This window comes from Sipha flava, unplaced genomic scaffold (genome assembly GCF_003268045.1).
Source record: "Sipha flava isolate LNK unplaced genomic scaffold, YSA_version1 121_pilon_pilon, whole genome shotgun sequence".
NCBI lineage: Eukaryota > Metazoa > Arthropoda > Insecta > Hemiptera > Aphididae > Sipha > Sipha flava.
In genome coordinates, this window is record NW_020271747.1 from 1525459 (window position 1) to 1551864 (window position 26406).

The window sequence follows — 26406 nt, forward strand, 5'->3', positions numbered from 1 at the left end:
CTTTGCTCTTTTTAAAACGTTGAAACGTGTTGTTTACACCTGTTAATTTCATTGAAATTGTGTTGAGAGACTGATATAAAACCAATTTTTAGAACAAAAACAGAATATTCAGATCTTGCTTTGTACTCGAATTCATAAATTATAAAATAATATAAGGTCAGGTATAAACATAATATATAATCAACTACCTGAATTATTAATTTGTACGGGTAGGTGCAAATTGAGTGGGAAGGCTTTGAGAACGCAACCTTCCACAAAGCTCCTAAAAAACTTGCCAAATAAAATAATAAAATTAAAGATTTGAATTTTAGTTAAATTGAAAAATATTCTATATTATTATTTATAAATATAATTATGTTATTTTTATAACTATTGATATTTTTTTTAATGTTTAAAGTTATAATAATTTCTGAGATAAATATTTTAAAAATGTGAAATTTAACTATCGAGAAAAACTTAATAAATAAAGCAGATCACCAAAAACATGTTATTGAAAGTGTGTGTTTAGATAAATTCCAACACAAAAGTGCAACTATGGAAATTATTTTTATTTCATGTTTATTCTTATTAGGTACCAACGTTACACATTTGATTATGGTCTAGACATCGTGAAGGTCCCCTGCCTCCGATTTTCAAAAGCCATTTTCACTGCCACAGTTTTACATCATGCTGTGTACTAAGTTATCAGAATTATTTGCAATTCTCAATAAACATAAAATTAAAAAAAAAAAATAATCACTTAAGAGCATACAATTTTCTAAGGCTTCTCTATTATAATTTTCCCGTATTTTACATATTTTTCATGAAAAATCCTTGTCATAAAATTCCTATTACCCTTTACGATACATATATACATATATATATAATGCACCACAACAAGTTATAATACACCTATCATCGTTGAATTCTTAAGGTGGATGATATTGGTACGTAGATCGGACGATGATGTTCGATATCTTAAGTTGTAACATGATATTATGTACCGTTCGCATTGTCCAACATAACGAATGCAATGTATGTACGATCGTTTCTCTATTCGAAGACATATTATCAGTATCTGACTTAAAATAATGAGCAGTACACTGGTATACTCCCTCGAAATAGTTTTACCCCCTCCCTTCCAGTGTTATCTAATTTTGTCTTGTTTTTCACGTGCAGCGCTACCCAGTCCGCCGATCGAAGTCAAAGTGTCGGACGTGACGTCCACATCGGTTAAGCTGAGCTGGTCGCACCCCAACCCGGACGACATACAATACTATACGATATCGCATAAGCCCAGGTCGGCGTCACAGTCGCCGGGCGTAATCAGCGGCGTAGTCACCATGTACTATACGATACGGCCGCTGAGTCCGTACACCCAGTACGAATTCACCATATCGGCTGTCAACGGGTTCGGGCACGGCCCACCCTCGCCGCCTATAGTAGCTACCACCGGTGAAACAGGTAATCATCCGTCGTTCCGCGTGTCCTTCTCTCGGCAAACGCGATTGGGTTAGGTCGTGGTGACGTTCGATCGTGGCGTGATGGAAAAAATCCATAATTTATCCATAACAAAATAATAATAAATTATTATTAAATAAAATCCATCATATAATGGATTTCCAATTACAACCTTCGAATATTATCATTATTTAATTATTATTATTTATTTATTTCTTTTTTTATATCATCATTATTATTCTGTTTTCCGGTCAAATAACAGCTTTAACAAAGTTTATTTTTTTTTTTATTTTTTATTTTTTTAAGATGGGAAGCCGTCAAAACCCGTCTTTTATTGTTGTTTTAATGAGAACAACAACAACAACAACGGTGAAAAATACACACCACAGTGATGTTTTTATTTATACATATATTTAACGTACAGTAAAAGAGGAAATTTCAAAACGGTTAATTTCCAGTCCTAATTAGAAAACTAATTAATGGCGCCAGGGGTCGAATGCCTTTATTCTTAAACTTTTCCCACCAAAAAAATATTCTTATTAGTTTTTTTTTCCCTACTGTGAGCTTTTAATTAATTTTTGACCGACGACCGAGAACAACAAAACGTGTTATAAAATGCGGTATTCTTGAATATAAATAAAACTCCCTTATCTCAACTATAATTATATTTATCTTCCTAAAAAATTATTGTTTTTTATGTGTATTTCATGCTACATTTGAACATATTTTTAACGGATACAATTTTGCTAAAAATATATTAATTAAGTAAGTGCGCGAATATTTTGATGTCTAAATGTGTTCACTTTTTTGGTTTTTTATTATTTTTGGATGTATTGCACCTTTTGTGTTTTGATTGCACTTTTTTGTAGATTTTGCACCGTAAACACTATAACCTATTCTTATGTGGATTTTATTTATCAAAACGAAACTCACTGTAGTGTTAAAGCATAGCACACGACTATTATATAGTACATTACTCTTCCTTCTACCATTTAGTACCCTCTAGCGTTTTTGTTTTGATGTGCACACTTATTTGTACATATGTACAATATTTTTTTTTACATCCAGATTTTTACACTATAAGTGTTACTCGTCACCCGAAAAAATATTAGTAAAATCCTTTATCACTCAATTGTATGCGTATGTACTTATTTTGTTTTAACGTAATCGTTTCAGATCAAGAGAATGTATATATAACATCCTATAATACTTGAAATGTTCACATTTTAATAACAAATATTTTGAGATGAGATTTCATGTCCACGAAAAACGTCTATATTTAATTTTACCACTTCGTATTCTTTTAGATTTATAAGTCACGTTTTATAAATAATTTAGGATCATGCGTTTAGAATTTAATTAAACTTTTTAATAAAAAAATTAAATAAAGTAGATCCTAATAAAAAAAAAAATTGAAAACTACTTTTAATTAATTTACTGATGATAATAAATATTTACGTTCTATGGCTGACGTTTTAAACCCAATGGTCAATACATTCTTATTGTTACCTAAATGTTATACATAGATATTGCTTTTTTGGTGATTCGATTAAAATGTAATATATAGTGGTAGCTTACGGTTTAGGTTTTTATGTGTAGTGTTTAATCGGTTAAATAATTAACTATGCATTTCAACACCGTCGCTATTACGTATACCGCCTATATCTTTATGTGGATGAGAATGTCCCCGTAAACAATATATTGTGTAAAGCGTTGTACAATATTATCTCTGGTGGCGTAATATTCGTTATTTGCAGATGACAACCATTAGCTAATGACGTTCTGGCATTTCGTTGTACATCATAATAATATAATAAAATGTATGCCGAAAAAAATGCTGAAAAATATCCTATATAAACGCAAAAGAAGGTTTATTAAATTAATATAAATCAAAGCTTTTATTTAGTATTTTTTTATTTTTATCGTAATTACACAACCGATCGAATTTATATACTAAATATATATATATATATACTAAATATATATATATATATATAGACCGTAATAATAATATTATCACCAATTGACGTACCCCAACTGTTTTTATTTTGATTTCAAACGAATACCACTGCTGCTACCACCACCTCGACATTATGATTCGTCGTTTCTCACCAACCGCCACTCTTTTCCTCCGACTATAGATTATATCGGCTACAACTCGTTTGTGCATATATATTTTGGCTACCTGTGACAAAAATTTCTTGTGTCAGAACTCGTTTGCTTATTATCGTTGATTATTAGATTCCTTGTGAATATGATAATTGATTACTTTTATTATTTTGTTTGATTTACTCGTTTTAACAATAACACTCACAGGACATTTTTTATTAGTGCATCTAAAATTTGAAAATCCACTCATTAAAACATGGTATTCTCTAAATTTATAATCATCCCTATTAACACATCGTTTTCCTCACCGAGTTTCAAAAATATTAGAAATTTCTACGTCCATATTAAAATTTACGTCGTCAACACACTAGTCACCACTGTACTGTCCATACTTACTGAAACTACTAAAAGTTGTTTAGAAAATTGAAATTTATATAATCTACAGTCTACACAGTCGATTATAAGATAATATTAAGATAATATATTTGATAATTTGTACTGCAGTCTGTGACGATATATGTATATACGTGATATGTGTGTGATTGTGTTTTGGGCAGACTAGTTATCTATTTTCAGGTAAACGAATGATTTCGTCGTGCGTTAACGAGTCGTTGATTTTCAGGTAAAAAATGTTGAATGTGTGCAAACGAGTTGCAGCGATTATATATACCTGTTATAACCAACCTGCGCTCGTCACCGACCACACCACCTCCCCATCGTTATGCATTATAACTCGCGGCCAGAATCTATTGATTTAGTTAATTCAATTACCATCATCGTCATCATTGTTGTCGTCGTAGTGCGATGTAGATATAGTGCATATAGTCATCGTCCCTGAAAAAATATTTTCATAATTTTCCCCTCTCTCCAATTTACTTTTATTACGATTGGTACCGCATTTCTCTCGCATTTCATCCACGACGCATATATGTAGGTTTGCATTCATGTACGTAAACTATTTTTTTAAATTTTTTTTTTTAACGTAAACGTTGATTTACCGCAACTACCCCATCATAATTTTCGCGATAGATTTAACGTTTTACAGTTTAAAAATATATATATATATATATATCGGTGTACGCTCGGAGTAATTATACGTGGAAAATCGTTTTTCGCAAAAGCTAATGTTTTTTTCTTAAAGTTTTTCCCGTTCTATTCACGTGCATTTCTTTGATAGCACGTTCCGAAGCAGAATAATCGTTCTGTTTTCGGGAACTTAAACCGACCGGGAAAACTAACAGCGTCCTCCGACAAAAGAATCATCCGGTACGTACGCACAATGCACGTCGTACGTATACATCACATGCGTGCGTGCATACTTTGGGCCGCGCGGGTTTCCCTCTTTTCCGGCCACTACGTTCAGTATTGTGCGCGCGTGCAGTGCTCGCCGTACGTGTGTTCGTGCACGGTTGCGGCGGGGACCCAGACCACGTTCGCGTGGACAATGATGCTACCGAGGCATGCCGTTGAACCCCTACCCTCGTCGCAGTCCTTCTCCGAAAACCGTTTTGCCGTAATTAACCGAAATTACATGCGTATGCCGATGATGTTTTCGCCCCTATCCTCGTCCACGTCCGCCCGTCCCTCTTGCGTTTTCCACCCTCTGACCCTCCCGGTGATGGTGGTAGCGGCGTCGGCTACGATGGCAGCGTGTACGTGGTTATCACACAATGGAAATGTGCAGACAATAATAATAATAAAAAAAAAACCTCCGCACAGTTTTTCCCTTGATAACTGTACACCGAGTGCTGCCGCCGCCACCGTCGTTTTTATTCATATACGTTATTATGTATGCGTGCGCGTTTATCGATTCGAAAATAATAATATTAAAAATATGTTCACGGAACGCGCGTGGCGTGTGATTGTATGCGAGTTGTAAGACGCGAACATCGTGAATATAATACGGAGTACGAAAAAAAAAACTCCCGAATATGGTTCGTATGAAAATCGAGAGAAAAAACTCGCGGAGGGTATCGAGAAAAAATAAACTCACGCCTAAATGCAGTCTTCGAAATTGGGCGTCTCGGTTTACTTTGTACCCGTGTCGACCCTAGCGGCCATTACCTATATGCGTAATAATAATAATAACAGTGGATAATGTTAAATTATATGTGCCGTTTTTAAATTAGTTTTCACTCGATTGTCGATCGTCATATATCGATTAGACAAGGGGTTCTTTTTACGATGTATAAATATAATTTTCATTGCGAAATTGCTTCAACTTTCTCCGAGAACACCTCTAGACATTACATGCATACTTAAATTCATCTATATTATATTTTAGATTATTATTTTTCCTTCAGTCACCCTTTGAAAAAATTAATGTTAAAAAAGTGGTTTTAAAATTAAGAACTTACTGTGTATGTGTGTGCACTTCTGTGCGCGTGTATATATTTTACGTATCGAATTATAAAAGTTTAATCTACATCAAATGCGCGTCCGACCCCTTTATGCATAACTGATTTTGAAACTTAAAAGCACCCACAATTACGCTGAAGGCTATGTCTTGGAATATATATTATTTTTAACACGCTTCAGTTCTGTTAACCCAACCGATACTAAACGCGCGTATTCATCATATGTGTATATTTTTTATTTAAATTAAATGTATTATATATTAAACGTATGTTTGTTTATACAATCATTTCTAAATACGTCAATAAATAATCGAAGTACTTAAATATATGCCTTCTATGGTTAACACTCATTTACGTTTAAATATTAAAATTTATATTATTCCGGGTATTTTAAAAATTCATGATTTACGTTTATGTATCCCAATTTCTCGTCGTTCCACTATTTTAGAGTTCAAAAACCAATTATTATTTATTATACGCAAGCATTCACGTTGCAGAGAAGATCGAAAGTATCAATCGAACAATCGAAAGTATACAAACCCAAAATCATTTATCGTCGAAGTGTTTTAATTTAATCAACTTAAAAATTATTATATTTACTCGCGTGCGCACACACACTCATACATACACCACATGTATATGCATTACATTATATTGTTGTATAGTTACATAATATCATAATATATACATGCATTTACTAGCTTTGTAAAAAATTAATAACAGTTTGAGAAACGGTGGTTGCCGTATAAGTACTGTAAGCAAAGGTATATATTTACAGCAAATAACGTGTGCAATCCCCTTCGTGACTTTCCGTTTTAGAAAAAATAATATTGCACGAGTTGGCTTAATTTTACTATTATTCAACATATAATGAAAAATTGAATATGGTGTATTACATAATGTTAAGTTCGACGTTATTACTTGACAGTCTGCTTTTCGGTCTCGTATAGTAGACTAGCGTAACTTATCTAAGAAATATAGCTGCTTCAGCGCTATTGTCATGTTGGTATATTATAGTTGTGTATGTAATATATTATTACTTAAGCTATTACCCTTCACCCACGATTTATTTTAATCAATATACATTTATTGTTTACACAAAATCGATGCTTAAAACATAACACATAGAATCAACCAGTTGAATATTAATTCTAAGATAACTTAGTAGTAGATTTCGGCCTTTATTTTCTGAAAATTAAATTACAGCTTTAAGCTTGAAAGAAAATTATCATGGGAATCTTAAAATTAGTTTTATTTGTCGTAAATGACGAACGTTAAAAATGCATGTGTCTTCTCTCTCTCTTTCTGTTAAAAACATAAGTAAAAATAATAACAAAATTGAGCAATAGGAGAGAGTGTTTGGGACAATTCTGATAAGAAAATATTCAAAAATGTTACACAATCATATACAATGGGTGCCCCCTCCTCTACCTCTTTGTGATAAAAAATTGAAAAAAGAGGTGAAATGAGAATACTCGGGAAATATTTCAAACAGTTTTGAAGAAAAAAAAACTTGAGATAATGTTTAATAGTGTCAGTGTCGTCAGAAATTTTGCTTCGTTTAAAAGTTCTGTTCTTTTGTATGTATAAGGATTATTCCTGGACACCGCGTGTAAAGCTAACCGTATGATTACGTAATGAATTTTTTTTTTTGACGCTCCCCTTTTACCACTCTTCACTGTCCGCAAAATCGCTGTTATAATTAGACCATTATGTAAACGCTATGTAAACACGGTATAAAATTAAAACTGTATATTAATTAAACGCGATACATATATATCTATATATATATAAAATATAATACGTACAATATTATAGTTTATAATGACAAAACGCGTGAGTTGAATACGTCGCCGCCGTGACGAGCTGTGGGAAGGGGGATAATAATAATAACATAGGCGTCAAATATCAACTACACGAATGAAAACTTCTGTTTCATTAGTCTAAAAGCTTTTGAAAAACAGCAATATAGTTAGATATCGTAGACGTCCGGTTTTATCGGGCTATTGAATACACTTTAATTTTTGTTAACGCTTTTATATGTGTACATTGAATTTTGAACTATCCATACTTCTTTTACACGATTTGTATATTTATATAGGTACGTGTATGTATGTAAATTGAGTATAATATTTTTATATGCATAAAATATATATTCTCACCTTTATATTGTCTATTTCTGTTTTTTTTTTCTTCTAGCGGATCTATCTGCTTTTGGTGAAGGTGCAAGTAAGTTAGATTTTGTTATTAACCATGATTATATTGTTGTTTATTTTACCTTATAATAAAAATATTAATTTTCTCGATTGGCTTTGCTTCAATAACACTTATTGATTAATATTAGTTTATTTGTATTTATACGAATTAGTTAAATAATAAAAGTAAAAACTAAACAAAATTAATTATTTTCTTCTTAATGACATTAAACTTAATTTAATAATGCTTTAATAATACTGCAGTTTCCTTTTAAGTTTCTATCAATTATAAATATCTTATTTTGTCGACAAAATTGCTACGTGAATACATTAAAGTTTTCGTTTCAAAAAGTTATTTCTCAACTATGTGCACATATTATTCATTATTTTCATTATATACATATTTTAACATTATTTTTTAAATTACTTATTTGATATTTATGTATTTACTTATACCGCTCAATTTACCACTGTCAATAATATCTGTCTAACTTTTTTTTTTTAATTTTTTAAAGTACTATTTATTTTGATACACAATTTCGAGTAAAAAAAAACTTTATTTTTAATTTATTAATTTTAATTTTTTAATGTGAATCATTATAATTTTTACTATATGTAATAAACTTGTTGTATTTTAATGCTTAAGCGGTAACATTCAAACAAAAATAAACTTTTAATTAAATTTATTTTGATTAAAAATATATATGAAATATTCGCTTCTATATAAAAAAATACAGCTTAACCTATTTTATACAAATAATACACAAACCGTCATTTAATTCCAAAAAAATTGGTATTGAAAAATCAAAAGTTTTCACGTATGATCAATTTATTGATTAATACGATAATTTTCCTTTGTTATATATTCAAAAGCCATATTTTCCAAACGTTTTTGAGACTTTAAACTCTTTTTGTGTTTTTTTATAATTTTTTATATGAAAATTAATAATACAGTGAACACTATGTACATATATGAATACCATAGGCAAAACTTGTAATAAAAATAATTTTTTTTTCCATCCCTTTGCTGTGAAAAAAAATTATTATTATTTTTTACCTACTTAGTTATTATACAAAAAACACCAATATAAATATTTTAAATATGTACATTTTTACGGTTTTAAACAAAAAATATCTTAAATAATAATACTTTGACTTTAATTCAAATATAAATTATTTATGTCCATAATTCATATGACGGTAAACTTCGTTTTGACCATAACTATGATAAGTTAGTTCTGACCGGAATCCAGTGCCGTAAAGAAGTTTTAATATGAAATAGTAAAAAATAATTAATATTGATCATTAAGTTTATTATATCGTAAATTTATATTTTTATTAGTATATTTTTATTAGTATATTATTTTATAATATATATTTTAGATTATTTATTCTGGTATTATAATTTTAATTGGAATATTTCTTTTTCATTTAACTAATATATTATTAACTAAACACAAATACAAAAAAAAAACTGCTTTGTAATTACTACTTTTAGAACTTTGTATTTTTAACATGGATTTAAATTGAAATGCGCGTTTATACTAATTTTATATTTAAATTGTTACTATCACACTTTGAAATCGTTTTAGTCTAAACTTTTACTTTGTAATGGGAAAAAGCAGTTTACTTTGAAAAATAGTCAAATTCAAAATACTTATACCTTATTACTATAATTATTCGATACAGTCGAGAGAATTAATTTTATGAATTAAATATGTTTTTGGAGGGATAGAATGTTTAAAAGATAGTAATTTAATTTATTTTATTTTTATACTTCCACATTTTACGTATTAATGCTATACAATTTACACGTGAAATGTTTTTTGTTTGAACATATTTTACTATAAAAATCCAGATCCTAATATTAAATAATATATAACGTACCTCAGTACTTGTAATATTTACGACATTCGATGTTTTTCAATTAATTACGCCGGAAAATATATTTTGTGTACCACAGTTACAATTTTTACGTGACAGCTACTATAATGATGCTCAGTATACATTTTAATTAGTATATTTAATGGATGTAAGTTCTCAGTTAACTGTAACTTAAATCAGTCGCTTGATATTTAGCATATAAAAAAAATGACTATGAATTATAAACAATAAAAACAACATCTTTACGTAGTATTTTACATGAATCGTAGTATTACAAAGTACCGCACTAAAGCCTTTCAGTTGTGATACCAAGTACGTACAATAGATTATTCAAAAAATATATATAAAAAAAATATGCGTTGGAATTAATGATACGAAACATTACAACGAAAATTAACCTAGTAAAAACCTCGTTAGGTAAAACTAATAGAACTGCTGTGGTACACATGTATATAGGTAAATTGTATTTATATAATGCACTAATGAAAATTAATGAATTTAGACCGACAATCATTTTCTTTTGTTTTATCCTGCAAAACCCGGGACCGCTCCCAGGAACATTCAAGTACGTTTGCTGAGTTCGAGCACTATGGTCATACAATGGGAAGAGCCCGAAACGCCTAACGGTCAAGTGATTGTGAGCACTCCACATTGCAATTTGTCTAATAAAATATCCGTCTAACCATTGATTTATCCCCAGCGGTATAAGGTGTACTACACGACGAACCCGGACCAGCAGTTGTCGTCGTGGAACACAATGGTGGTAGACAATAATCAACTGACTACTATCAACGAACTGACGCCTCTCTCCGTGTACACCATACGAGTGCAAGCGTTTACCAGCGTAGGACCTGGGCCCCTCTCATCGCCCGTTCAGGTCAAAATGCAACAAGGAGGTAATCGAGTAGTAGTAGATACCGCACGAGATGCCAGAAATATAAATTATAATAATGTGCATTTGTTTCCCTGCACCCATTTGCTGTGTACTATAAAATTATATCTGTTCGCAACATAATAGGGTTTCTTCAATACTAATAATCCTGCTACCTATGTATATTACATAAAATAATATTATTTTGTCCTAAATAATTTTATTTCCTATCCATTCCTTTGCGCACGTTATCGTTTCCGTGATTTTTAAACGTATACTCCCGTGTTTCGATTTTTTTCATAAATATATTTATGTATATATACGCCATTTTTTATCTGAATAATTATGTTGACTTCGTTGTCGATTCATGTTTTAATATGATAAACGGATTTTCTCGAATTTCAATTTAAAGTTTTCGCTTTTTAAAGTTTTGTTTGAGTAACATTTCGTATTGTTACAGTGCCCAGTCAACCTAGAGACTTGCGAGTAAACGAAATCGAAGAAACATCTATTGGACTTCAATGGGCTAAACCCAATCAAGTTGGTGAACAAATTCTCAGCTACGAACTTTATTGGAACGATACATACGCCAAGGTTAATTTAACGAGTTATATTTTTTGAAAAAAGATAAATGCGCAAATATTGTGGCTATTTTATATAAAAAAAAAAAAAAAAAAAAAAAAAAATGATTTAGTTTATTTATACTTAGTTTTATTCTATATTTTAATAGTGATTTTTAAAGCGTTTATTAGTGCTAAAAATTAAACCAATAGTTACTCCAAATACTATTAGACATAGAAAAATGAGTGTTGATTTAACTTTTAATAACATTGAAAGCGATGAAATTGTTGTATTCTACGAAATTTGTATTTAAATTAATAACAAGAGAAGCAATATCTAACCATATCCCTTTAACAAAAATTAATATTGAAATAATAAAATTAATTTTATCATTTAAACCTATTATTATAATGAATTTGGGTTTTTTTTTTTTATTAAAAATAACTGCCTCGGTGGCTGGGGGGGCCATTGGCTTTACAAATAGTATTTACAAGGATGTTTTAAATTATTAAAATACATTATGGATAAATATACAATACACGTTTTTACTATTCTAAATATTTTTTTGTAGTTCTATGTCCCTGAGGAATTTGAGAATATTTATAATACCGGTTTAGATTTTTCGCTAAATATTGGTTCAAGTTGTATTTCAGACGTTGTAGCTCGTACTTCCTGCTTTCGGTTAGAATGTGTTTGATCATCTGAGAATAATTGCATGTTTGGGCATGTAAGTGGGTCTTCTTTCTTCATCAAGAAAATATGTGTTAGTCTGGTAAAAAAGGTAAAATGGGCGTGATATTACTAATTAGTCGAGTGCAATCGTATTGCATTTTTTGAATGGAAAAAGATAAATCGGGCGCAATCGCGTTATACCTCTTGAAATGAAGTCAAGCATGTTACCCTTGGCGATTATTTTGTTTAGTTTATCTATTTTTCTCTGTCTCCAAGCCATGTCATAAGCTTTAGCGATATCGAAGCTGATCATTCCCAGTTTTTATTTGTTAAGTACGGATGTATCAATTTCTTTTTTTATCGTTAGAAGGTTATTTATTGTGCTTTTGTTCCGACGGAATCCGTTTTTCAATTTGATTACTCGTTGAACATCACCATTTTTTTAGGTTTCTTATTAGACGATTTTTGATAAATCTCAGTTTTCTGATGTAAAAATGCATAAATTTGTTTTCAGATTATAATAATTATTTTAATGGAACAATGGCCTGTCGATAAAACATGTCAGCATTTTTTGATTTTGTATGTTTTCTTTGTGCGTAAAAACGACTGTGCAATAAATCCGTATAGACTATAAGGAAATAGAGTGACATCGTCGTATTGTAATAAACGTGGTTGTCTTAATGTTTTTGCAGGAAAAACACCATCGGCGCATACCGGTATCGGAGAGTTACTCATTGACCGGACTTTACCCGAACACTCTGTACTACATGTGGCTGGCGGCTAAATCGCAGCGCGGCGAAGGAGCACCGACACCACCGATCCAAGTGCGGACCAAACAATACGGTAAGTTCAGTGTGGTCGACGATATATCGTCAAATCCTGTTACACTAGCGTTTGACGGAGTCCAGGTAGGAGACGCGATCGTTCAGTACGATGAAGTACATTGCCACGTAACAATAATTATAATAATAATTAAAATAGAGTTTACGAAATGCACAGAGCAAACTGCACATGCACGAGTACTGTTTACCCGGTACAACACCGAGCTGTGATCTCCGACTGGTGACGACGACTACGGTTAAAATAAAATAAACGTATACAAGTGCGTGCACTTAGTTTGCATAAGGCTCTCTCTCTTTCAAGTGTACAGTGCATTACTCTATCCCTGTATACGTTTATTATTATATTATTATTAATATTATACGAGACGACGCGTGCGATATTAATGTGTACACAGTCGGACGCAGCTTAGTGTTTTAATGTCGTTAGAATATGCACCAGCACACATACGATATTATATAGATTTGTCACACGTTGGTTTTGATACGTTTAAAACGTTACTTTTGTTTGTATCTGAGCGTGTACATTATATACCATCCCGTACGCGTTTTATCCGCGCTCGTGCCGACATCCAGCAAAAAAAAACCATTGTGTACTTAACGACAACGGGGGGGATTTATACTAATACCTGTCTATTTTATTTTACTTTTTTCCCCATCGACGAGCAGGAATACGTTTTATACATTATTATTATTATTATTATTTTCGTTCTCTTTATTATTATTTTATATTATTGTTATTTATCATTTTATCATTTTTCTCTATTCTGTTATTTCTTCACCAAATTTTTTATATGTGTTCTCCCCGATCCCGATGCTCGTGCACACACAGTACCCGAAGCGCCTCCACAGAACGTGACCGCCGAGGCCATCAGCCCCACGTCCATTTCGGTCCAGTGGATGCCTCCGCTGTCGGACCGCAGTAACGGTCAGATAATCTACTACAAGGTAATGGCCACGGAGAGCGGTATGTCGGACTCTGAAGCCGAACCGTACCGGGTAGAGAATGTCACTTCGATAACGCTAGAAGACCTGAAACGGTGGACCGAATACAAGATCTGGGTACTAGCCGGCACGTCCGTCGGAGACGGTCCGACCTCTACTCCGATTACGGTTCGCACCCGCGAAGACGGTAAGCATTCACACATGGCAGTAAATTTTATATTACATATACATAATATTACACGTTTACACGCAGTGGCGTATTCAATGGTTACGTATCTCCTAGTCCCGGGGACTTATTTTTAAATTCTTGTGTAATTATGATAAGTATTTTATGTTTTTATATATATATTCAATTTCTATTTATATAAAAAATAATGTAATTTAATTTAAAACAAGTTATAATATCTATGAAATATCAGCTTTCATTCTCTAAATACAATAAAAGTTTTATTCCTTATCGGTTTGCAAATTTTTCATACTGTCTTTTCCATAAAAAAATCCTTGGTAATACGCTACTGCCATACACAAAATATAATTTAATACAAAATACACATACTAAAGTTAATGAGACCAAATTACAAAGAAATATCACAGCTACTTGGGGAAACCACACATACACATATACAAATGAAAATATTTTTAATAATATTTATGCATATTATATAATACTGTACCAATATACTAACAATACGTCTGTTTGATCTTCGCCACGTTTAGGAAGCGCCTCTTCATTTCTACTGTTAATTTTTGTATTTATACAATATGTATATATATTATAGTACATACATTTATGTAACTGCGAACAAGGCAGTTTACATGGCAGTTAATGTATAACTTGTTTATATTATATACTACAATGTCGTGGTGACGGCCGCGGATGGATATGATTAATACGGGTGGATGTTGTATGTCTCTTCGTAATTCACGCTGTTTTTTTTTCTCACCTTTATTCACATTGCTCTTCTGTCTTCGATGTAATTGTTGTATTTATTTATATTTTCCGGACGCAGATCGATACGAGCACAGTAGATTGTTATAAAAAAAAATTAAACGCACCACACTGCAATTCTGACCCATAACAATTTATTACGTCGATACCACTTGCCGCCGCATCAACAAATAGACTCATGAAAATCTTCAGAGCATATATAATATATATATATATATTGATATTTGTAATGATTTTGATCGTCGACGTGTGCGATAAAACGCTTTACAGTTTACGGCCATAACATTTCTAATGTTTATTTATGAAATATTATTTTTTCTGTGTTCGCGCGTGATTGATATATTAAAGTACTCGTACGCATTATTAAAACTCAAAAATTGTCTACGGCGTATAGAATTTCATATCCATATAAATATATATATATATATATATGTGAATATCACTTGCCTCTTCTGGGTGTGTCTATTTAATCCGATAATATCGCGCGTTTATGAAACGTACTTCGTGATAGTTTGTCCTGAATGACACGTTGATGAAGCAAAACCCATCCAAAATAATTTTCCAAGTTTAAAGTTAAATTGCTTCATGTTTATAAATTCAATTGTTTAATAAAACGTTATTTTTAACTTTTTAATTAACAACAGATCTACCGTGACGGACACTGTGCCGATATTGCGCCTATCATAAATATTAGCTGACCAACTCTATACATTCGGTGATGAAAAAGCTAAAACTAAAATTATTACAATATACGTCGATAACATACAACAGGTGTACGGCAGCGGTACCGCATAATATTAATGTTATGGGTCAGACCTTTAATTCAAGAGCACCACTTTAACGTTAAGCTTGCACCTAGTTAAGCCACACAAGGCCTTAAGTTTATAATGCACACCGCTTGAATATGATCACCATAATATAATTTAGATATATATTTTAATGACGATTGTTATAAAATATAATATCAATGTACGAAAATCGTTCGTGCTATGACGTTTGTATGTTTATAGCCCACGATCCAAATATTTCGTTAGTATTGAATTATTTCATACCATTTTTTGCCCTCTTTTTGCCCTTTTTTCCGCCCATCGCCTCAATGCGAAAATCATTTCCAACCCGACTCGTACAATATTATATTTTTGGGAACGCTGCACATATTTTGTATTTTGGCAGCTCAACAAATTTTTTATGCACATAATTTTTACACACACGTATTAAACTACGTATTTTATTTTTTTTGTTTTTGTTTTTTGTATTTTTGACACTAAAAGTATTTTTATTGTATCTTTTTGGTACGATTTCGCACTATTTTTGCGAAACTGTTGTGTCTGTCTCCCTGGTGATCTGGTCGTCCAGAATTGAATAGTGAGTACACATCAACGCAACCAATTGTAGTGGACAAAAATAATAAGGTTTTTTCTCACCCCGTAGCAGTGATCGTCGATGGCTAGCTCGGCGATTATATTTTTAATTTTTTTTTTTTTAATTTTTATCAGTAACCAAAGTAATCCTTAATATTTTTTTGGTAGATTTTGATTTTTGAACTGTAAGATATAAATAATCATTGAACATATTTTGTGTTTTTCCTAAAATTTTTGTTTTTGATTTTTTTTATAGTGGAACCCAAATTAATTTTTATTTACCTTTCTAATTTTGATTTTTGTTTGAAATAATATCGTTTTTATATTTTTAATATTACAGTTTCACTCCAAAAATGTTTGATTTCTTTCACGTAAATTTTTGGATTACTTCTAACTTATTTTTGTACTAAACATTTTTGGAGCGATTCTAGTATGATGGATAAAAAGGAATTAAACATGTACCTAATCCTTTACCATTTGCTTGTTTGCATATTGTTTTAAAGTATTTGTTGATACTAAAAATATCTAACTCGCCATATGTATTGGTAACAGTGCCAGGACCTCCCACCGACGTCAAAGTTCAACCTGTTAATTCGTCAACTATACATGTGCAGTGGCGACCTCCCACCGAAGAAGACCGTCATGGAATCATAAGAGGATACCACATACACGTCCAAGAAGCCAAACCTGAGGTACCTAATCTGTCGCAACGTATTAACGAAGGAACATTAACTTATGTATTATCACGTTTTCTTATGATTTTTATTGATATTTTCCGTGGCTTAGGGTAATGCGTTACTTAACGAACCATTGAGATTTGATGTAGCTGACGCGCTAGAGAGTAATGTCACCGGTCTACAACCGGACACTTTGTATGCAATCCAAGTAGCAGCTATCACTCGCAAAGGTGATGGTGATCGTAGTCATCCAGTCAAAATCAAAACACCTGGTGGTGTACCCGTTAGACCTGTTGTTAACCTCAAGTACTAACCCAGTCATTTAATTTATTTATGCTCTAACGATAATGTTCATAATTGATCCATTTTCGAAAATATTGTGTTTTTAGGGTGTTGGAAAGAGAACCAAAAGTCAATATAGAACTAGAATGGACTAGACCTACGAATACATATGGTGAACTATTGGGATACAAATTACGTTATGGGATTCGAGGACAAGAAATGTTTGAAATTATGATGACTGAAAATAAAAGGCGAATTACAGACTTAGGTAAATTTTACATTTTCAATTAGTTAACATTACATTATTTCTAAAATGTATATTAATTTTACAGAACGAGGTGTTGAATATGAATTTCATATATCTGGTCAAAACCAAGTGGGTTTCGGTCAAGAAGCCACTGAATACTTTAATACTCCTGAAGGACCACCTACTGGTCCACCAATAAACGTATCATATGAATTCCAGACTCCTGATGTTGTTTGCATTATTTGGGAAGAACCATCTCGTGAACATCGTAATGGACAAATTATTCGTTATGATGTACAGTTTCACAAAAAAATAGACCAATCTACTATTACTCACAGAAATACTACCTTGAAAAAAGTATTAGAAATCTCAGTACCATTGGTTTATTATTATAATTATTAACTAACTCATTAATTTTATTTCTTAGGTTGTATTTTCTGGATTAGAAGAAGCCACTGAATATGTTGTTACTGTTAGAGCAGTGACGGCCGAAGGTGATGGACCATGGAGTCCACGGATGACTATTAATACTACTAGAGAAATGGTTCGGGCACCAATGGGTGTTAAAGCTGTAGCAACATCTGATCAAAGTATTCAAGTTTGGTGGGAGGCTGTACCAGTACGTGTTAAAATCAACGGTTATCGTGTGTACTATACAATGACAGCAGTGGAAGATCTTAATCAATGGAACATCAAAGATGTCCCTGCTACTGAATCTACCGATCTTGCTAATCTTGAAAAAATGGCCCAGTATGCCATTGCTGTGACAGCACGTATAGATAATGTAAATTTAATATTCCTTCTTTCTCTTTTCATAACAAAACTTTACTTAACACATTTAATAAATATTTCATTCATTTATTCATTTTTCAACTACAGGGCTTTGGAAGATTGTCTGAGAAAATTACTGTTATTGTGAAGCCAGATGAGGTGCCATTAAACTTACGTGCATCAGAAGTTAGCACACACAGCATGACATTATCCTGGACTCCTCCTATCAAATTAAACCCAATCGGATACAAGATCTCATTTAATGCAGTAAAAGAATTCAGAGATTCTCAGGGTGTTACCCAATTACAAATTGTACCAGTTCGAGTCATCGAATTAGACAAATATGTGTTAAGTCATACAATTGATGAATTATCTCCATTTATAAGTTATGCTGTAAATGTTAGTGCTGTACCGTCTGACCGAAGTTATAGGCCACCTTCAAGGATAACAGTTACTACACAAATGGCCGCCCCTCAACCCATGGTGAAGCCTGATTTTTTCGGAGTTGTGAATATGCAAAAAATACACGTGAGTATTAATATTAACAAATCAGTCTATATGTATTACTCAATTTCTTATATATTAGGTTATACTTCCTCAAGCATCAGAAGAATATGGTCCAATTTGCCATTATTATGTAGTAGTTGTTCCAGAAAATCCAGATACTGCAAATATGAATCCTGATGAGTTTTTAAATCAAAAAGTAAGCAACAAATAATACATAACTGATATATAAATATATATTTATATACTGTTCTCACAAAAGTTATTACCCATTTATTATACATAAATAAATAAATATATATATATATATATATATATATATATATGTGTGTGTGTGTGTGTGTGTGTATTAACAAAAAATTTAATTATAGTTAGTGGAAATTTCTCAACAAGAATTTTTGGCTGAGGGTGAGCCATACATTGCTGCTAAATTCCCTCATAGAACCATACCTTGGACCTTTTATCTGGGTAATGGTGAAACGTATGATGGGTTCCTAAATAGAAAACTTGATCAAAACGTTAAGTACAGAATTTTCGTACGAGCTTTTGTTGATACTCCACAAAAAGTAAATCAAAGTTGTTTAAATTTTAATAATTGTTCGCATATAATATATAACAATGTTCAATAAAACTCATGTATTATTTTTTTAGCATTTATATACATCTAGTCCATTCTCTGAACCTATTTCATTAGAAATGCGTGAAGTCGGTCCTGAAGAAGTTCCAAAACGGCCTGAAATACGAGACATGAATCTTCCTAGTAACACAGGTTCTAGTGGAGCATCGAATGATCATGTAAGCGTCAGAAGTAGTGCCACTCCTCCAGGACTGTTATGGCTAGTTGGTCCTGTAATCGCTGCAATATTACTTACTGCTGCTTTAATATTGTTGTTTGTAGTTAAAAAGTAAGTTGGTTAGATGTTCATACAAGAAATATTATACTTATTTTTATAGGCCTTCCTTTACATAATTTTAATTAATTTATTTTACTAAATATCTCAGTGACAAGCATATGACAATATTTGTTTTTATTTAAATTAGCCAATAAATATGCGACCATACCATACATATAGATATGAAATCTATGAATATCAATTACAATGTTTACTGCTCAACAATATTATTAGTATTATTTTTTCTATTTAATTTATTTATTTTGCTGTAATGTTTACAACAAAGGCATATTAAATTAAAAAAAAATTTAAATAAATGTATTTATTTATTTAAGTTCACTTATATTATTTTGTGTGGTATACCTACATCTGTGGTAGCCTTATATTAATAGTATTATTTAATATAAAGCACCAAGACAGATGTTACTTTGTTATCTATATGGAATAATATGACACTAATTGATTACTGAAATTATTATTATTCATGCTATTACTAAATAGTTATACACAATAGTTCACAAATGATATTGATAACTCTGCATTAGCAAAATGTTCAATTAGAAAATTTGATCAGTAAGAACTTTTTTCAACAAAAATAAAAAATCTATATATTTCATAATAAATAAATATAAATATAATATTTTAAAATATTTTATTACTGTAAATAACTAAAACTTATATTAGACATTTTCAGTTTGCACCATTATTCTTTATAAATTTAATTGAAACCTCGAAATAAATTATTAATATTTACTTATTACGTGTTAGTTGGTTATTTTGAATGGAGATTTTAGTTAAAGATTATACATAAATGCATTGACATTAATTACGTGCCATTAAATAAAATTTAAAGATTATTGCTATAGAAAAATTAAAAATTTAGATTCAGATATTGTCCACTAAAAAGATTGATCTTATTATTACATGATTGTGACAAATCTGCGAACCATTCCGGAAATGACCGCTTAACCCAAATAGTATTTTATCGTATTAAACAAATGCAATAATTCTGTTTGTAGACGTCGACGACCGAGCAAATACGGTGAAACGTCCGGCGTTACGAAACCTCTCATCGGTAACTCTCATCCCAACAACGACCCGGTGGAATTGCGACGGTTGCAGTTTCAGACACCGGCGATGGTGTCCCATCCGCCGGTGCCGATCAATTATCTGGCGCAGCACATCGAACTGCTAAAAGCCAACGACAACTTCAAATTTTCACAAGAGTACGAGTCGATTGAGCCGGGCCAACAGTTCACGTGGGACCACTCGAACATGGACGTGAACAAGCCAAAGAACCGGTACGCTAACGTGATCGCGTACGACCACTCGAGGGTGACCCTGCAACCGATCGATGGGATCCCGGGCAGTGATTATATAAACGCCAACTACTGCGACGGTTACCGGAAGCACAACGCGTACATAGCGACGCAGGGCCCGCTGCAGGAGACGTTCAGCGACTTCTGGCGCATGTGCTGGGAGGTGCGCACCTCGACCATTGTGATGATGACCAAACTCGAGGAGCGGACGCGCGTCAAGTGCGACCAGTACTGGCCGACCCGGGGCTCGCAAGTGTACGGCCCCATCACGGTGACGTTGACCAATGTACAGGAGTTAGCTACGTACGTGATCCGGTCGTTCCATCTGACCCGGGCCACTGACAACGAGACCAGGGAGGTGAAGCAGTTGCAGTTCGGCGCGTGGCCCGACCACGGCGTGCCAGACCATCCGGCGCCGCTTTTGCAGTTCATGAAACGTGTCCGCGCGGTGAACCTGATGGACTCCGGCCCAGTGGTGGTGCACTGTAGTGCGGGCGTGGGCCGCACCGGTTGTTTCATAGTGATCGACGCGATGCTGGAACGGGCCAAGAATGAGCACAGCGTCGACATTTACGCACACGTCACGTGCCTGAGAGCCCAACGAAACTACATGGTCCAGGTAACTATTGGTTTTCATTTACTCCTCGTAAGTATAGCCCACTATCAGACTAATTCTCCGATTAATGTGTATTCTCGTAATATTTATTTTTCCGGAAGGTAATAATTTTTAAAATAATATCATTTGGTGTATAAAAAAAAAAAAAAACATTCATTATTGATAGTATCTCCTCCTCCTCCCCCCCCCCCCCCCCCCCCCGTTAATACGTAATCCGAAATAAATAATGACATTGCGTGGCTATCGACACTTATACGTTCGTTTCTTGTTTTCCAGACCGAGGAGCAGTACATTTTCATACACGACGCACTCTTGGAAGCAGTCACTTGTGGCGAAACCGAAGTGCCCGTCCGCAGTTTGCCCATGCACATCCAACAACTATCGCAGATGGATCCTGGCACAACGGTTACAGGAATGGAACTCGAGTTCAAGGTAAAATAATCGTCAACAAGTTACGATTCTCATACATCAATTTAATATTTTATAAATGTTTATTTAAAATTGAAAATCCAATTTAAAATTATTGTTTTAAAAGTTTTATAATAAATGGATTTTTAAATATTTATTCAATATTGCAGGTAAGTTAGTTGAACCAAATTTAAATGTTAAATTATAATTTAAAGTAAAATATTATGTAACCATTAAATTTAAATATTTATTATTGTCAATTAATTTTTAACTTATTGATTTATACTTAAATCATCAATTCATTAGTTGAATCTAAATTATTGTTATATACCAATTTAAAATAAATTTGAATATTAATTAATAAGCATTGTATACTATTTAGTATCTATTCAATATTATCCAATCTTGTCAATTGATTAAATAAATATTAATTTTTATTAAATTTGGATCAAAAATAATTATAAATACTTCTTTGGAAATGTATCTTTATTAAATAATATAATATTATATATATATATATATATATATTAAAATAAAAACAGTTAAAGAACCATTATTCATTTTTGTTAATAAAATAAATTAAATAAAACATGAATATATATTAGTTTAAAAAAATTTATAAATACTATTCTTAAATATATTTAATTAACTTTAACATATAAAAGTGAAACTTACATTGGAAGATAATTCAGTTAGATCTAGCAACTATTGTTACAAAAAAAAAAAATAAAATCATAGTCCATTATAAAGTCAATGAGAGTATTTTGGCCAATTTTCTTTTTAAATTAAAAGGAGCTTATGCAAGAATATATTTTATTATTTCTTCTATTTAATTTTGCTTTTAATTGTTTATTACAATATTTATTAAGTATTACTGTTTTGATCTTAAACCTAAAATCTAAAATATATATTCAATGTTGTATTAACTTTTAAGTTGAATATTTCAATTACGATTGAAATCAAACATTTATAAAACCTTTATGATTGACAAATGTTGTGTGGATTATGTATTATTTGTAAATAATGTTGTTTTCCTCTGCTGCGCGTTACAGAAATTAGCATTGGTCAAAAGTGAATTCTGCCGGTTCGTGAGTGCTAGCCTGCCTGTGAACAAACCGAAAAATCGTCTGGTCCATTTGCTACCGTACGAAAATACCCGGGTGTGTCTGAGTGGAGGGTCTTCCAGGGGCCTGGAAGGATCAGACTATATCAACGCTAACTTCATAGATGGCTACAGACAGCGTGGTGCTTACATTGCGACCCAGGGACCTCTGCAGATCACCACCGATGATTTTTGGCGCATGCTGTGGGAGCACAATTCAACAATTGTGGTAATGCTCACCAAACTTCACGAAATGGGAAGGGTAAGATGATCAACAAAACCGTGTGTCATATCCACGGGGTTAACGTGTAGTCAATTTTTTTATTATTTTTATATATTTATATATTTTATATTTTTTTATAGGAAAAATGCTACCAATATTGGCCCTCCGAACGATCAGTGCGGTACGACACGTTTGTTGTTGAACCTATCACGGAATACAATATGCCACAGTACATACTTAGAGAGTTTAAGGTTACTGATACGATCGATAACGGGTCACGGACCGTCAGGCAATTTCAGTTCACTGACTGGCCAGAACAGGGCGTGCCCAAGTCGGCTGAAGGGTTCATAGACTTCATTGGACAAGTACACAAAACGAAAGAACAGTTCGGTCAAGAAGGTCCTATTACAGTTCACTGCAGGTATTATTGCGTCAATGCTTCCATTGAGTACCGATTTAACCCGATTTTTTCCCTACAGTGGTGGCGTGGGTAGGACAGGTGTATTTGTGTCCCTGAGTATCGTATTAGAGCGAATGCAATGCGAAGGTGTAATTGATCTCTTTCAAACAATCCGAATCCTGCGAACGCAGCGTCCAGCTATGGTTCAAACAGAGGTAATCCAACATGATAGCAATTTAGAAATGAAACACATTATTTAAAAGATTTTTTATGAAATATAAATTTAATTTTAATTAATATCAATAATCGTGTAATACATTTAACTTTCATGGTTTTTTTTATCTTATAGGAACAGTACCAGTTCTGCTATCAAGCGGCACTCGAATACCTAGGATCGTTCGAACAATACTCCGACTGAGACAGGCCAGACATGTTCACGTACACTGAGCGCGCAGTTTAAAAATCTGTTGACAATGATCATTGTTGTCTTGCGTTCGCACGCACATACGTGAACAGTCAGAGTGCCACCTCTACATAGATTATTATTATTATTTTAGTCAGCTGTATAGACATAGTTTTTCTTACACAAATGTCTATATCCGTCTGTTATCATCAATCTAGTCTTGAAACACACCACATTCACTCATTTAAACAATCACACACACATACTATACCATACAGGTATAAAATACCTAAGAAATTTTATTGTGTACCGCATCATACATACATATATATGCACATACACATACATGTTTATATTATGTATCGTTATAATATGACTTATTTACTCTTTTTGTTACTGTATTTCCTAATATCATTGAGTTTTTATTTTTTAACTTTAAGATTCGACTACAAGATTATATCTTTTAACTTTTTGCTTATTTCGAACAAAGTGTGGTGCAATATATACACTCACAGAATTTTCTTGAAGCCTTGCCCGATAAACAACTAATTACTAATACTTTTTATTTGTAATATATTTATATATGTATGTGTGATACGTATGTATGTATCCATAATTATAGGAATAGTGTATAGACCAAAAATATTTGTAATGTGTAAATTTAGGCAATTTTTAAACATAGTTAATATCGTTATACAAAGAATCCATCGACTGATGTATTTAAGGATAATGCCTTTTGTGTTCCACGGTTAATTTTATTTGTAATATTATTTTTAATTTTTTATTTTTTTAACTTTTTTTAAGTTATTTTTTTTTCTATTTATTTTAAGTTGAAAGTTAATATTCTTCGTCCTACTTTATTTTTATCCTTAAGTACCCGACTCCACATTTATATGCATTTTTATTATTTATGTATTATTATGTACTTATTACTACCTCTATCCACCTGAATGATATTTTGACCGATAAAGATCATTTTTACATTAAGTATTAAACTTTTTTTTTTTAATTTTAATTAAAAAAATAAGACAATATAAAAACTTACCCGTCCTTGAGAATAAGCACGTTAGCAGTGTAATTCTCTCTTTAATCGCGCGTCGCTCGTACATTTTTTCCTTTTTTCTATATAAAATTTCGAAGCCATTCACGCTTAATCGAAATACAATCACTCTTGCATAATACTAGCTTTTTCTACGCTTGTATAGGTTTAAATAATATACACACAATTTGATCGGTTAACTGAATAATCGTTTTCGGCATATCATAATAATAATATATAAAAAAAAGGTACCGTTATCCTTGGACAAAATGTTTCTCTTTTGTACATAGTAATTAATGATTAGGACACAATGATTATTATAATTGTATAAAGAATTGAATGACATATTTGACGAGGTGATTTAATATTGTTGACAATTTAATAGTTGAAATATTGTATTGTAAAAAAAAAATATATATATATAAAAATAAAAAGGAAAAAAATATATGTAAAAAATTTGTATTTGTCACCAGCCAAAAAGTCCATTTCTAGAATATCTAATGAATAAAATTGTTTATATAGAAATATTTATTTAAATAAAGATTATATGGATTTGACAATTTTAAATTAAACATTTCGTTTTTATGCATGATGCTAAAGGTAACCAAATGCTTTTATTATTTTTCCCTGAACAATGTTTTATTTATGTTAAAAGGAAAAAAAAATTTATTGTTGTGTTTAAGAATTTCTGCAGATTTCTCCATGGATACAGCCACATTTATTATTAAACCTATTAAAAGTAGACTATCTTTTCAAAAGCGAATTTGAAACAAAAATACCTGTTGGATTAAGCAATGATATTCCTGATAAAATACAGCTTTTTTGGTTACTTGCACGTAAGTTTTGGTTAAAATAAAAAATGTTATTTCAAATTACTAACTCTGAATAATAGATATATTCCATATAAAAAGTAATAACTATAAAATGTAGTATTATAAATGGCTATAGTTGATGCAGCTATTATGTAGTTAAGATTAATTATAATAAATAATAAACTTATCAGTAGGGCAAGGATTTATATGCATTTGCATGTTGTTTTCCTCAATTTCAAATTTATTGGTTTTCAGTACGTTCACAATTTGGCTTATTGTTGATTAAATAGAACCATTTTTATCTTGCATATTTTTGCATATTTATAAATTGTTAAGAATTTTGTTAATTTTTAAACTTAAAATTTCAAGTTTATTTCATTATTTTTAAGTTATTGTTAATTTTAAATGGTATTTATCTAATGAACGTTTATTTTTCGAATCATTGTAAATATACTACTTATATAATTTTGCCTTGGTCAGACGATCGATATAATTATTCATACATTATTTTAAGATGTACTTATTAG

The 26406-nt window shown here is 31.8% G+C and overlaps 1 protein-coding gene across 7 annotated transcripts in view; it reads left to right on the forward strand.

The window, feature by feature from the left end:
* LOC112694025 (tyrosine-protein phosphatase Lar) overlaps nucleotides 1–25479 on the forward strand; it is a 149826-nt gene extending 124347 nt beyond the window's left edge. Inside the window, exons 9-31 of one of the 7 annotated variants that reach the window (XM_025569346.1) lie at nucleotides 1159–1443; nucleotides 8106–8135; nucleotides 10522–10622; nucleotides 10686–10881; nucleotides 11317–11450; nucleotides 12782–12932; nucleotides 13761–14060; nucleotides 16179–16187; nucleotides 16736–16875; nucleotides 16970–17166; nucleotides 17250–17410; nucleotides 17475–17746; nucleotides 17817–18173; nucleotides 18269–18688; nucleotides 18747–18863; nucleotides 19036–19230; nucleotides 19316–19569; nucleotides 20577–21495; nucleotides 21769–21924; nucleotides 22953–23264; nucleotides 23366–23646; nucleotides 23705–23840; nucleotides 23975–25479. In XM_025569346.1, coding sequence (XP_025425131.1) covers nucleotides 1159–1443; nucleotides 8106–8135; nucleotides 10522–10622; nucleotides 10686–10881; nucleotides 11317–11450; nucleotides 12782–12932; nucleotides 13761–14060; nucleotides 16179–16187; nucleotides 16736–16875; nucleotides 16970–17166; nucleotides 17250–17410; nucleotides 17475–17746; nucleotides 17817–18173; nucleotides 18269–18688; nucleotides 18747–18863; nucleotides 19036–19230; nucleotides 19316–19569; nucleotides 20577–21495; nucleotides 21769–21924; nucleotides 22953–23264; nucleotides 23366–23646; nucleotides 23705–23840; nucleotides 23975–24043 — 5192 coding nt within the window. In that variant the 3' untranslated portion in view covers nucleotides 24044–25479. Of the gene's footprint in view, nucleotides 1–1158; nucleotides 1445–8105; nucleotides 8136–10516; nucleotides 10623–10685; nucleotides 10882–11316; nucleotides 11451–12781; nucleotides 12933–13760; nucleotides 14061–16178; nucleotides 16188–16735; nucleotides 16876–16969; nucleotides 17167–17249; nucleotides 17411–17474; nucleotides 17747–17816; nucleotides 18174–18268; nucleotides 18689–18746; nucleotides 18864–19035; nucleotides 19231–19315; nucleotides 19570–20576; nucleotides 21496–21768; nucleotides 21925–22952; nucleotides 23265–23365; nucleotides 23647–23704; nucleotides 23841–23974 lie in introns of all 7 variants that reach the window. The other 6 variants (XM_025569351.1, XM_025569347.1, XM_025569348.1 and 3 more) reach the window with 6 other exon arrangements.
* The last annotated feature ends 927 nt before the right edge of the window (nucleotides 25480–26406 follow it).